The 14,953-nt window shown below is 35.8% G+C and overlaps 1 protein-coding gene across 1 annotated transcript; it reads left to right on the top strand.

Annotated features, from left to right (window-relative positions):
* LOC137709058 (mannan endo-1,4-beta-mannosidase 1-like) lies at positions 1-3,547 on the top strand. The gene is made up of 5 exons (XM_068448200.2): positions 1-422; positions 927-1,121; positions 1,839-1,961; positions 2,070-2,275; positions 2,928-3,547. The coding sequence occupies exons 1-5, from the start codon at positions 69-71 to the stop codon at positions 3,280-3,282; spliced, it is 1,233 nt and encodes a 410-aa protein (XP_068304301.2). The 5' UTR covers positions 1-68; the 3' UTR covers positions 3,283-3,547.
* The last annotated feature ends 11,406 nt before the right edge of the window (positions 3,548-14,953 follow it).

Here is a 14,953-nt window from a genome sequence, read left to right as displayed (position 1 = left end):
TGAATAAAACGTTAAACAGGAAGCACTTAAAAGGGTCTAATTTGTTCAGGCACAACAAGAACTGAATCATGTCCGAGAAGGGTTTGCTCCATATCTTTGTTTTGTTAACTTTTTGGGTGTTAATCTTCCATGCTCGGGTAGGAGCTTGCAAGGGGAAGGCCACTCATCCTGGTTCTACTTTCGCTCGAACACAAGGAACCCGTTTTGTTATGAATGGAAAGCCGTTTTACATAAACGGGTTCAATGCATATTGGATGATGTACATGGCATCGGACCCATCTACAAGGGCCAAGGTCACTTCTGCACTCCAACAAGCCTCCAAGTATGGCATGAATGTTGCTAGGGTTTGGGCTTTCAGTGACGGCGGTAACGATAGACCCCTTCAGCCTTCTCCTGGTTCATACAACGAGGACACGTTCAAGGTACGTACTACAGTACTTCATACCGTACGTATGTCTTTATGTATGTATAATCTAAACTACTACAACTAATTTAGTGAAATGTTATTTGAATGTATATATGTTTCATATTAAAATTGTTTGATAATGTCTACAAGGATTGGTTGAGTTGGTAAAGATCATTTTTTTCGCTAGACTAAGGCCTAAGTTCGACTCTTATTGCCGACAATATCTCTTGGTGGACGGCCTATAAAAAAAATATCTCTTGGGTTTTTTTTTGGTGATTAATGAAGACGTTTGTTTTAAAGGAAAACTAATAAAAAGGGTTTGAAAACTTTGAGTTTTAACGAAAAGTACAAAATAAAAGGTAAAGGGAATAGTACTATGATTAACTTTTTAGCGTTAAAATGTGGTTTTTTGTTAAAATGAACAGTATCGGAAACTTTTCGTTAAAGTTCCATTGTTTTAAACTAAACTTCTTTTTCTTTTTATTTTTATTATTTTATTTTTATTTTTTTTATGTGGTAGGGATTGGACTTTGTGATATCAGAAGCTAAAAGATATGGTGTATATGTAATACTGAGCTTTGTGAACAACTTTGACGAATATGGGGGTAGAAAGCAATATGTGCAGTGGGCAAGAGAGCATGGCCAATCCATCAGCACTGACGACGACTTTTATACTAATTCTGTCGTCAAAGGATATTATAAGGATCATATCAAGGTATAGATATAGCCTCTTAACATATCCACTTATTTATTCTCATTAATTATTGATTATTCTTTTATTTAGATTTACAGTTTTTTTTCTAATTTATTTTTTTTATAGAACTTCGATGATATGAGAAAATTTTATGGATCTGAAAAAAATAAGATACACCAAGATAGAGGAGGACATGAACCTTACCACTCATAAAGCAAAAAAACAAAATACAGAAAATAAGGGACGTAAACCTTATTCCTTTTGAAAAAATAAAAAATAAAAGAAGAACGAATATAAACCTTACCCCCGCATCTCTTTTTTCCAATCTGTTTCGCGTTTAGAGAAATTACTAATGACAAGAAGGAAAAAAAAAATAATCTGCACTTGTACACACGACTTAACCATTACACTTGCTGACACACTTCAATAGAAGCAAAGTGTTTCAATTTTGTGTTTATTATTTCCCAACACTGTACCTGATTAAAGAAATACCCACACAAGATATTTTTTGTTTCAATGAAATGAAGGTAATATTATTTAGACACAAAAAAATAACAACATTGTTAATATTTTCTAATACAAGAGTCTCACAGTGACATATAATGGTAAAACCTACTTATATTAGAAAGTATGTTAATTTTGTGTGTCTAAATAATATTATTGAAGACAGAATTGTGGAAATTGATTTATCTTCTTACATTACAATCTTAACTGGCATGCGTGCACATTGGGATGCAGACTCTGCTCACAAGAAAAAATTCCATAACAAACGTGGCTTACAAAAATGATCCAACCATCGTCGCGTGGGAACTAATGAATGAGCCTCGTTGCCAATCTGACGTATCTGGATCAATTCTTCAGGTTACGTATATATCTCTCCACTTCTTTTTTCCCTAAATTATTATTTTTTTCATTTTTTTGGTATATGGTTTAATGGAATCTGAACACCTTAGCTAATTGACTGTACAGCAATGGGTGAAAGAAATGGCTGCACACGTTAAGTACATAGATAGTAAGCATTTACTAGAGATAGGGCTTGAAGGATTTTATGGCAAAACAACGCCGGACAAGAAGCAGTTCAATCCTGGTAATCTAGAATATGGTTCTGATTTCATTGCCAGCAACTTGCTTCCCGACATCGATTTCGCCACTATACATATCTACGCTGAGCAATGGTACGTACTTAGAAACTCTCTATTTGTTCTGTATATACTTTCCCCTATGCATATTTTATTTGTTATTAGAGTATTAACATGCTTTATTCAAATACCATAAGATAGTACAATATATATATATATATATATATATATATATATATCTGTACAATCTTCCCATTTTATATAACAAGTAAGAGTCACTCACGTTCTGTATATACTTTCCCCTATGCATATTTTATTTGTTATTAGAGTATTAACATGCTTTATTCAAATACCATAAGATAGTACAATATATATATATATATATATATATATATATATATCTGTACAATCTTCCCATTTTATATAACAAGTAAGAGTCACTCACAAGAGCAGACAATTGACTTTTGTAGAAATACACGTGAACTATATTTTAACATTGTAAGGCCCGTTAATCTGTAATGTAGTTCAATAATCCAAGTTTGTTTGTAATTTAATTATATCTTTGAACATTTCTGCTGCCGCCTAACCCTCTTTCTCCCTTTAGAAAATTTGCCACAACAATACTGTTCTTTTTTGTACGTTTAGATGATTTTCTTACTAAAAGATTGTTTATAGTCAAGCTCCATAGATATTACTTTTCTTTTTGAAGAAAAAGAAGCCATGCATATAATATTCTTGGATGAAATAGGTTACCGGGGACAAGCGAAGAGGGCCAAGCCGATTTTGTGGACAAATGGGTGCAACAACACATCGAAGACTGCAACACAGTAGTTAAGAAACCACTGGTTTTGGGAGAGTTTGGCAAGTCTTATAGGTTACCAGGTTACACCCCAGGAAAGAGGAATGCCTACTTTCGCAAACTATATGAGTACATCTACACAAGTGCGAGTAGTGGGGGTTCTCTTGTAGGTGGGATTTTCTGGCAGCTGATGGCACAGGGAATGGACACCTTCAGAGATGGATACGAAGTCGTTTTGGAGGAGAGCCCTACCACTGCCAATGTCATTGCATACCAGTCTAGCAAACTTGGTGGGTTAAATTAAGACTAGTCTATGCATATATATATATATATATATATATATGTGTGTGTGTGTACACACACACACACATACATACATACATACATATATATATATACACGTATATATATGTAGTTAAGCGTCTCATGAGCTACTTAATTAAGATACTATATTTAACTCATGTAGCTGGTTAATCATCAGTCATCAATATTTCTCATGAATATATAATTATTGTTTTTTGGATTAATTTGTAAATAAAAGCGCATCTGCTATGCTCATTGTTATTTAATTAAGAGCTACAATCCCTCTTTTTTGGCACATTACAAATGGCAAAATGTCAATGAAACATGGCAAGTTCATACCGCCTCAACTTTACCGGGCAAAATGTCAATGATACTCATTTTGTTTTCAAAACTGTTATTGCTGCTTGACGTAATCAGAATTTTGTGGTCTCAATAAAGGCATCTCTAAGAGCAAGTCCACTGGGAGTGGATTGCCCGGCACCTAGCACCCAAAATAGGCTAGCCCCCAACCAAATCACTCCACCCCAGCCTAATAGGCTGGTATCCAGCCCAAGCCAAGTAAGAGACCGGCCCAGGATCAACAGACCTAACAGTCGAGCCATCTGACGTCAGCCTGGCCATCCACGTTGTCGATGCTGACGCCATCTCTTCCCACAACCTTCAACCTTCCGCCGGAGGACTCGAACACCTTGCGGGTGACGTTGGTCCCGCTACGCCCGATCAACGCGTCGCAGAGCAAGATCTTGGTGCAGAGCTCCTTAGGGTTGATGTTGATTCCGGGTTCTCCGAGCTTCTCTGAGACAAGGATGGTGGACTTGGCATCGAGGTTTGCAGCAGATAGCACCACGACTAGCCGCGAAGGAGCCCAGCGGTGCAAGGCGGGAGTTACTGAGAAAGCAGAGAGGGAGGGCTTGGAGGTGAGAGAGAGGGCGGGGTTTCGGAAAAATGGGGAGCGGATTTGGGACGGCGACGATGGTGTTATTGTATGTATAGGTGTGTGTGGGTGTAATTTATAATAATATTTTATAAAAATATCAAAAATTAATAATATTTTTTTATAAAGTCAGAAATTAAAAATAAAATTATTATTTTTTTAATTATTTTATAATAAAAAAATAATATTTTAATAAAATTGACTAGGCTATTTTTTGTTAGGGGTGGAGATGCATTTGGCCTATTAATGTTCATTGGGATCTATCACTGTTCACTGAGTGGATTAAATAAGCTGAGTGCTTGCGCATTTTTTTAGGGGTGGACTTGCTCTAATGGAAGATGCAAAATGCTTCGAAATGTGTATTTTATGTTTTTTTTGTTAACTAGAAAATTCTCTAATGCAGAGATGTAAAATACACATTTTAGCTGGAAAACATAAATAAAAATCTAAATACACATACTTTTTTACATCGTTTGGTGATATAATTAAAGACAAAAGAAAAATTAAGGAAGTTCTATTCATACACCCATTTGCACACCCTTATTAATTTTTAGCCATTGATCTTCTTCAATTCATTCTATCCGGCGGTAGGAAATTAAAAGGGATGTATGAGAATTAAAAAAGGATATATAGATATATAGATAGCACTACCCAAAATTAAATAAGATCTCAAATTACATCTCTCTCATTAAGTTAGAACACCATCCAACCATATAGATAGCACTACCCAAAATCCAAACGTAAAGGCTTATACCCAAAATCCAACCATGTATTGTGATGTGTTTTCTCCAAATACATCACCAAAATGAAGTTCGATTCTTTTTCTGTTGTTGTTTAATTAAAAAAAAAAAAAAAAGGAAAGATAATTAACATAAACACGTTCATCGACAACTTGCTTCACAAATGACACATCCAACCATATAAATTCAAAGTAAGATATCATATACGGTAGGTAGAAAATCCTTTAGTTTTACTAAAATTGACACACCCCGACCCGGTATGTCCATTAGGACTCCGAATTGAGCTGTGTTGGCCGACATCTGAAAGGCGACGAAACCATAAAGTGTAGTGAGATGTGGAAAATGTGAATAAATTTAAACCTAAAAGTGCCTAAATATAAGAGTGCGCTGGTGGAACGAACCCATTTCATAAGTGATTACAGAGCATAAGTAAAGTACAATAAGGTAAGATAAAGATTATACCATCATAGGTAGCCACCTATACTGGGGTATGCTAAGAATCCTCGTCGGTATGGAAGCTCAGCTACTAAAACCTGGAGGGGCGAAAAAAAAAATAGAAGGGTGAGTGGGCAAAAACAAAGCTTTAGAAAACACATTTATCTTTTTTGAAAGTAATAACCCCTCATTGTAAAACCCGTATAATTTCCACAAAATAATACTACATAATAGGAAAATAAATGTACAAGAGCTGTGAAAACAGAAGCATGACATGCCACAATATCTCAGTAATAGTAAATGTAAGCCAGGTATAAATCAATCTAAACTAGCATGCCGGTTGGAGTCACCTAATGTGACCTGTACGATTGGACCTATTGTTCATCAGTCTATGCTAGCACACGAGTCATACCTAGTGTGACCTGTACGACAGGCTAGGTGTAAATATGTATGCTCTAATGCTATGATCACGTGATGGCTAGCGAAAAATCGCAAGTTACCTACGAGTCGGAACTGCCTAATGCAGTTTGTACGACAGGCTAGCACCTACTTGGATCCAAGGCGAGTGTGTGGTGCGGGAGCTGAACATACACGTGAAGGCTGTGCCATGGCCCAGGGCGGGAGCATTAACACCGGGGTGTAACAATGATGAGCTCTAAATGAATATAAACATGCTCACATACAATACAACAATCTCAATCATAAAATAACTTACCTGACTTACCTGTGCCTCTGCAGAATCATTTAGCAAACACAAAATCATAACAATGCAATTATTTACAAATATATCACATTTTAAATCTTGGCATGCTATGCATAATCAATTTAAAACATTTTTGGAAACCGCAAGGTGTATATATACATATATATGTATTTATTTATTTATAAACAAAATGCCCACTCACTGATCAAGTCGCCAAGTCGAACCCGCCTCGTAACATCGAGAATCCTTGCGATGCATTTCGCCTAGAAATGAAACCATTTGGGAAAGTTTTCTTAGATTGCTTCCTACATTAAATCGTCATCAAATCACCATTTAAAGGTTACCAACATTAAAAGGGCTTCGAAACGTGAAGAATTTGAGGGTCTCAAGACTCGCATGGTTGCACAGTGCCGTGCACAGAGAATTGAGAAAGAGAAAGTCCCTTAGCATTTCCCTTAAAAATAAACATCCATTCAACAATTTATCATCATCACCATCGCCAGTGCCAGCCTTCGAACCCAGTACCTTGAGGAGTCATGCTAGCACAATTAACCACTAGGTTAAGAAGAAAGTCGGTGATGGTGGTGCGGTTTCACTGTGCACGGTGGGTGCAGAGAGAGTTGGAGATGAAAAAGTAATGGTGGTGCTATGGCGAAACTCGCCGAAGAAGGCAGTGGGTGATGGCATTTTGGTTAGACTGGCAGAGTGTTAGATCCCATATTGCCCAAGGGAGTGGATCCTCTATGCCTTATATGTACATTCCCACCTCCAATTAGCATGAGACCTTTTGGGAGCTCATTGGCTTCGGAGTTCATCGGAGCTCCAAAGTTAAGTGAGTTCGTGCGAGAGCAATCCTAGGATGGATGACCCATTGGGAAGTTCTGCTCACGTGAGTTCCTAGAAACAAAACGGTGAGGGCGTGTTTGGGGCCCAAAGCGGACAATATCATGCTAAGACGGAGTCGAGCCTAGGATGTGGTGGGGGTCTGGGCTGGGATGTGACAATTTGGTATCACAGCCAATCCCTGGCCAGAAGTATGTCGACGAGGACGTCGGGCCCCTAAGGGGGTGGATTGTTAGATCCCACATTGCCCAGGGGAGTGGATCCTCTATGCCTTATATGTACATGCCTACCTTCATATAGCACGAGGCCTTTTGGGAGCTCACTGGCTTCGGATTCCATAGGAACTTCGAAATTAAGCGAGATTGGGCTGGAGCAATCTCAGGATGGGTGACTCATTGGGAGGTTGCTCGTGAGTTCCCAGAAACAAAACTGTGAGGGTGTGGTTGGGCCCAAAGGCGAACAATATCGTGCTACGACGGAGTCGGGACTGGGATGTGACACAGAGATAGATAGTTGACAAAGATGAGAGAGGAAAGACGAGAGAGTTCTCGAGGGAGAGATCATGGGAAGGGAAAGAAAAAGGGCACCAGAAATGGGGTGCCACGTGTCAGTCATGTGGTGTCTAAAGTGGAGAAATATCTCCATTTGTGAACATACCAAAATACCCTTACATTTCGAATTCCATAATATCCTCGTTTTTGCTCCAAATTCAAATATGCTTGTGTCCACGTGTTCGTATCGTTGAGTAATACCCAAATACGGTAAAAAATTCAATGACTGTGTTAATTGATGTTGCATTTCAATCACAAAACTTTACGTGGTAGAATCAATATTGTATCGTGAGACCAAGTTAAAAGTGTTAATTCTAGTTTTTAATGTAAGATCCTTGAAACTTCAGTGTTGACCCTAATCTATTAAATATGTTTTCTTTTATTATAATTAAGGAGAGGGGAAAATGTTCAAAACTATTACAATAATTTAAAGGAATGACAGTTTTGATGTTGGTACTCATGGGTAGAAACCCAACGTCTTATCTACTAGGATATTGGACCCTAAGCTATTAATTGATTGTTGAAGTCACAATGAAAATTCATGGGCTTACATTTGCATATATAGATGGTAAATAATTTATTCAAAGTTTCACTTTTAAGAGTTTGCTTAGCAATTCTCGTAGTCACCTCCCTAATGCACCATTCAAACAACTATTTTGACCACGTATGGATCCTTAATTTCAAATATGTAGCAAATTAGCAATGACATAATCAATTTAATTAAACATAGTAATTAATCAATAAACCGTCCTATCAGCTAGTAGCTATTATAGGGAGAGGATCCTCTCCGAACCCAAACCCACTGGATGCTCTGGATCTGTCTTCTTTAAGGGCCAAGTCGGCATCGTGGGCTTTCTCGAAGTCAGCGTCGTGCTTCCCCCAAGTCGGCTTCGTGGCCTCCTAGGAGCTAGTTATCGGAAACGTCGTAATAGTCGTCGACGATAGTGGTTCTAAAAAACTACAGAGAAGAGAGAAATAAGAAGGATCTACAGAGAAGAAAGAAGAAGAAAGAGGATCCGAAGAAGAAGAAGAAGAAGAAGAAGAAGAAGAATAAGCAAAACCAAATCTGCAGAGAAGAAAGAAGAAGGAGAATCCGGAGGATCCGGCGGATTTTGGTTCAGAGAAGATCCTCTCTCGCTATTAAATATGATGCCAATACATGTAACAATGATATGGGTAATTAGAGTAATGCTATTTATACCATGTTTTTATACCATATTTCTATACCACCTTAGGTGACATTTGATGTGGACATCTACATCATTTGAAAAATTTGCAAAACCCAAGAAAAGGAAGGAGAAAGACTCCTTTTATACCACAATCATCATTTAATTAACTAGTTTTTCTTAATTATTAGTTTATTAATTAATGAACTAAATTTAAAAATCTGATTAATTCAAATGATGTGGCTGTCCACATCAATTGCCACCTAAGGTGGTATGAAAATGTAGTACAAAAATATGGTATGAATCAAGGGCGGAGCCAAGTACAAGGCTACCCTGGACTATAGCCTAGGTAGCTCTTGTGGGTACAAACTAATTATTCCCTATATTTCATTTATTTTTATATCCATTTCACTATTAGCCCATGCATCCTTTTTATTTATTTACTTCATTAACCAATAATATTTATTTCCTAAATAACAAAATCTATTTTACACTTCATATACTATCTATTCATGGTTAATTGTGACAATAATTACTTACTTTAATAGTGCTTTTAATTCTTTTCAAAAGCAACTTGTTTCATGTCTCAAATTTTGAATTATTTTATGCATGATTTTTATCTATTTAAAAAAGTTTTACAGTGTGTTAACATTTTTCTGTTTATTTATGTATATATTTGTCATATTAAAGGTTGATGAACATAGAATAATTGAACGAGCTTTGCTTATAAGATTAACGTATAATCATTTTTTAAACACCAACTTTTTTTATAGTTCTTAGCTAGCCCACCGGCCGAAAATTTTCTAGCTCCGCCCTTGGTATGAATAGCATTACTTGGGTAATTATGTAACCTATGAACCCCACACGGCACACACCTTCTTTCACAATAATTATGTTCTGGTAGCCTAGAATAGCATCAGAGTTGAAGGGTATATTAGTAATATACTCATAGATACACCTGACTTCTAGAATTTTATTATGGGAACTTTATTAAAAAGCTTCCGGTACTGTTCACTTTAACAAAAAAACCATATTTTTACACTAAAATGTCAATCATGGTACTATTCACTTTACCCTTTATTTTGTCATTTTCGTTAAAAGTCAAAGTTTTCAAGCTCTTTTCATTAGTTTTTCTTTTTTATTTATGGTATATCATTTATTAAACAAGTTAACTAAATCTTTTAGTATGATTTTTTTAAGAGAGTTTTAAAGAAACACTCTCTGTACTGTTCACTTTTAACGAAAAAAATATTTTTACTCTAAAAAGTCACTCCTGGTACTATTCATTTACAACACATTTTTGTCATTTTCATTAAAACACAAAGTTTTCAAGCCCTTTTCATAAGTTTTTTTTATTTTTTTTATTTTTTTATTTTTTAAATCTCAAATCTCTTGATAATTGAATACATACAAGTATAAATTGAGCTATTTTTCAGTATACATTGTTACTATTTCCACTCAAATTATCCATATATTCTAAAAGTGAGGCATATCAATATTTTCTCGTCTATCCTTATTATAATACATAAAATGATGCATTACGTGACTTATGTTCTCTCCTCTCTCTCTCCAGCTGGGATTTCCTAAGAATTTCTCGTAATTTCCTTGGTTGTTTTCGTCACTGTCAATCAGGGAAGCACTTAAAAGGGTCTAATTAAATTTGTTCAGGCACTACATGAGAACTCAATTATCATGTCCGAGAAGGGTTAGCTCCGTATCTTTGTTTTGTTAACTTTTTTGGTGTTAATCTTCAATGTTCAAGTAGGAGATTGCAAGAGGAAGGCCAATCGTCGTGGTTCTACCTTCGCTCAAACACAAGGAACCCGTTTTGTTATGAATAGAAAACCGTTTTACATAAACGGGTTCAATGTATATTGGATGATGTACATGGCATCTGACCCATCTACAAAGGCCAAGGTCACTTCTGCACTCCAACAAGCTTCCAAGCATGGCACGGATGTTACTAGGGTTTGGGCTTTCAGTGACAGTGGTAACGATAGAGACCCCTTCAGCCTTCTCCTGGTTCATACATTGACGACACACGTTTAAGGTACCTCGTATAGTACTTCATACTGTATGTACGTCTCACATGTTATGTACAATCTAAACTACTACAAACTGAAGTGAAATGTTGTTTAAACATATGGTTCATATTAAAATCATCCACTAACGCCAACGAGAGTTGATTGAGTTGGTAAGGATCGTTCTCTTCGCGAGACCAAGCTCTAGATTCGAGTCTCACTACCAGAAATCTCTCTTGGTAAGCGATTTGTGAAAACCAAAAAAAGGAAGTCCTCAAAAAGAATTGCGGTATTCCCTAACCTTGAGATGAGGTAGTCTCTCCTTACCCTAAACTTTCTAGGGCTGAAAAAGTAAATCGTCGGATACTTAATATGAAGATAGGCTTTGTTTGGTGATAAATGAAGATGTTTGTTTTAAACATCCATCTTTTATTTTTATGTGGCAGGGATTGGAATTTGTGACAACAGAAGATAAAAGATATGGAGTATATGTAATACTGAGCTTTGGGAACAACTTTGACGAATATGGTGGTAGAGAACTATATGTGCAGTGGGCAAGAGAACATGGCCAAACCATCAGCAGTGACGGCGACTTTTATACTAATTCTGTCGTGTCAAAGGATATCGTAAGGATCATATCAATTATCAAGGTATGGATATAGCCGCTTGCACATCCACTTATTTTATTCTCATTCGTTATCGGTTAAGTCTTTAACTAGATTCACAGTTTTCCTTTTTTCCAATATTTTTTAGAACTTTGGTGGTAAGAGAAATTTTATCGATATAAAAAAGAAATTAAATCTACTTAGGAGAAGATATGAACCTTACTCCTCATAAAGCAAGAAAAACAAAGTACAAGAAATGAGAGGATATAAACTTTACTCTTCTTAAAAAGAATACAAAGGAAACGAGACATAAACATTACAGGAAGACTACATCTTTTTTTTCCAATTTGTTTCGTGATATAGAAAAATTACTAATGACAAGTAAAAAAAAATCTTCACTTATACACATGCACGACTTAACTAATACACTTAGTGACACACTCCAATAAAAGCAAGTGTTTCAATTTCATGTATATATTATTTTTCCAACACTGCATCTTAACGAAATACCCTCACAAGATATTTTTTGTTTGAAAGAAGTGAAGCTAATATTATTAGATATGCCAACATTGTTAAATACTCTCTCATATATGAGGATCTCATATAAAATAGTAAAGCTTACTTGTATTAAAAAGTGTGTTAGTTTGTGTGTCTAAATTAATACTATTATTGAAAAAAAAATTGTGGATGAAATGATTACATCAGTCCCTTTTTTATAAAGGATATTTGAGGAACGAAGTAGAATTTTCTTTCCTTTTATTTTCATCTCATTCCTTCCTCATTTTTCACACTTTGCTTTTTGTCTTTTTGTCTCAATAAAAAATTAATATAAAATATTAGCATTCTTTAATCGTAACCGTTCAAGTAGAAGAGAAGAGAATAAAAGAAAGATTAAGAGAAGAGAAAATCCGTGTGACATATACACACATGTTCGATGGTCTTCGCCCGAACACCTGAGTCATCTACGCACCTGCCATTTGACATCCACTTCTTCTTCTAGATAGGCTCTATTTCGTCCACCCACTTCGACCAAGCTGTGTCGGTCATGGAAGGGAAGCCTTTCTTGAAGTTTGACCATTTGGCAGCTGATATGCCCTCCTCAGCTTCTTAGAGGTTAGGAGTGAACCACTTCATAGCAGGCATGTTGCTTTCCACAGCAACGGGGACTCTGGAGGTGCAAGCATGTCCCAAATAGTGGACCCCATCATCAAGAAATAAAATGGAGAGATTAAGCACAACCCAAGGGTGATGAAGGCCGTTGAGACGATGGCGAAGGTTGACAATACCTGGACCAAACTCACATGTAGGACGCGATTAAGGAGCCATTGCTGATTTCAAAGGGTGAAGATGGTAGCAAGACTTAAGTTAGAGAAAGATTGAAAATTCGAGAGAATTGGTTGGCACTAGGGATTAAGCTTGTTGAAGGTAATGGCCAAAGAAAGTAAAGTGGAAGTTATATAACAGACAGGTAGTTAACGTTGGAAATCGTGGGTTAATGCAAAGGTTTATTCAAAACAACTAGCTAAATGGCTCTAATACCCAGTTTCGACAAGCAATTAATTTTAATCATTATCAAGATCTTGATTAGCAGACTTAATAATGATTAAAGGGGGCACTGTTTGGTTATTTTACATTGGGCTCAAAGCAATTGGAGGCCCAGACATGCAAAAATCAAAAAAGAATTGGGTAGGGAAAGGTGGCAGCACAGGATGAATTCAAAAACCATTTATGGCAACTAATAGGCAGCAAGCCTATATGATAAGTGAGAAGTGACAAAGGGCAACTTACCCTCAACAAAAAGAATTTTTCCATGGAATAGGTAGGTAATTAAAAAAGCAGATGATGACTCATCGTGCTTAGAAGCCACCAAAAGGGAAGGCTTGGACACTCGGGCTAAAAGTCTATTAAAATAGGAAAGGATGCTAGCAGAAAACTCTCTCTCAACCAATCAATCAAGCAACACTCAAGTCTACACTCAACAGCGAGAAACCAGAAAGCTTTAGTATGTTCACCCTTTACCTTTTTCTAGTCGCAAGTCCACCATAGAAACTATCTTTTTTCAGTTTTAAGAAGCTCTGTTACCATTCCCTTTGGCGTAGTATCGAATCCGTTTAGTAAACCTTGTTTATATTTTCATTTTCCAAGACTTCAATCTCTGTAAAATACAAGGAGAATTGTATGCAAGAAAACGAATCTTGTCTGCCAAGGTTGTAGTCTTGCCCAAATCTCATTTATTTGTACTTCCATGAGGTTGAACTGTTGTTTTTGCATCTTTCATTAGATCCTATGTCATTTTAACTACTTTTGTATTAGTTTTATCCATGATTAATCCTGTCAAAATAATAACTCTTGTTTCCTTGTTGTCGGCCTAAACTAATAACTAAGGAAATAACTTGAATGATCTTAATTTCCTTCATAAACGAACATATGGTACTATAAATAAAAAGTCCTTGATCCAAAGTAGACCTGACATTCGTGTCGTGTTTCTCATGTTCGTGTCGTTTTCGTGTCATACCCGATAGCTTAACGGGTCGTGTCGTGTAATACCCGTTAAAGTAAACGGGTAATATGACCCGACCCGAAATCAACCCGTTAATATTTTCAGGTAATATGACCCGACCCGTTACCCGTTAAGAAAAATATATTTTAAATCAATAAAAATGAAAATGAAAAACATAATTTGACCCAAAAAAATGTAAAACATAATACTAAATCAGTATATGCATACTAAATTTTGGAGTTGACCCCTTAATGAAAGTTGTAAAGCTTTTTATTACGAGTGATTACATTTTTCACACTTCTACAATAATTATTATTAATTTTATTAATTTTTCACTAAAATAAATAACATTGTTCATGAGATTTGGAGGGTTTTAAAAATCTAAACGACCATGTAACCTTGCCAATGGAACTCAAAGCTTACATGTTATTCCTTTTACAAAATCCTCAATTTTCATAGATCATCATGACATAAGATTTTGTGGTATATATCCACTTCTGTAAATATTTTAAATTGACGATCAAATTAGTTCATTGTATTCATATAGGATCAAGGAGTGTAGCTGTAAAAAAATCATCAAAATCAGAGTTAAAATAACCGTTAAATCGTGATTTTTCGTTTATAACCGTCGAAACATTTTGTCTCGTTACTTGATCTCTGAATGTTTGTTTTTTGCAATTTCTGACATATGCGATCTCGAAGCATATATAAACACGTTTGATGGTTGGATCATTGAAATTAGTTTCATATGATGCGTATCCCATCAAAACGATACATTAACTAACACTTAGAGTTTATTTATATTTTCATTAAGTATAACATAAGATTTTGTGGTATCCACTAATGTAAATATTTTAAATTGAAAATCGAATTCGTTCATTGTATTCATATAGGGTCAAGGAGTGTAGCTATAAAAAATCATAAAAATCGGAGTTAAAATAACCGTTAAATCGTGATTTTTCATTTATAACCGTCGAAAAGTTTTGTCTCATTACTTGATCTCTGAATGTTTGTTTTTTGCAATTTTTGGCGTATACGATCTCGAAGCATATATAAATAAGTTTGACGGTTGGATCGTTGAAATTAGTTTTGTAGGATGCGTATCCCATCAAAACAATAAATTCACTAACATTTAAGAGTTTATTTATACTTTCATCAAGTATAACATAAGATT

The sequence above is a fragment of the Pyrus communis genome, chromosome 17, assembly GCF_041283825.1.
Source record: "Pyrus communis isolate YQ-2024b chromosome 17, ASM4128382v1, whole genome shotgun sequence".
Taxonomy (NCBI): Eukaryota; Viridiplantae; Streptophyta; class Magnoliopsida; order Rosales; family Rosaceae; genus Pyrus; species Pyrus communis.
The sequence above is the reverse complement of the archived record's forward strand: the minus strand, read 5'-3'. Positions and strand labels throughout refer to the sequence as shown.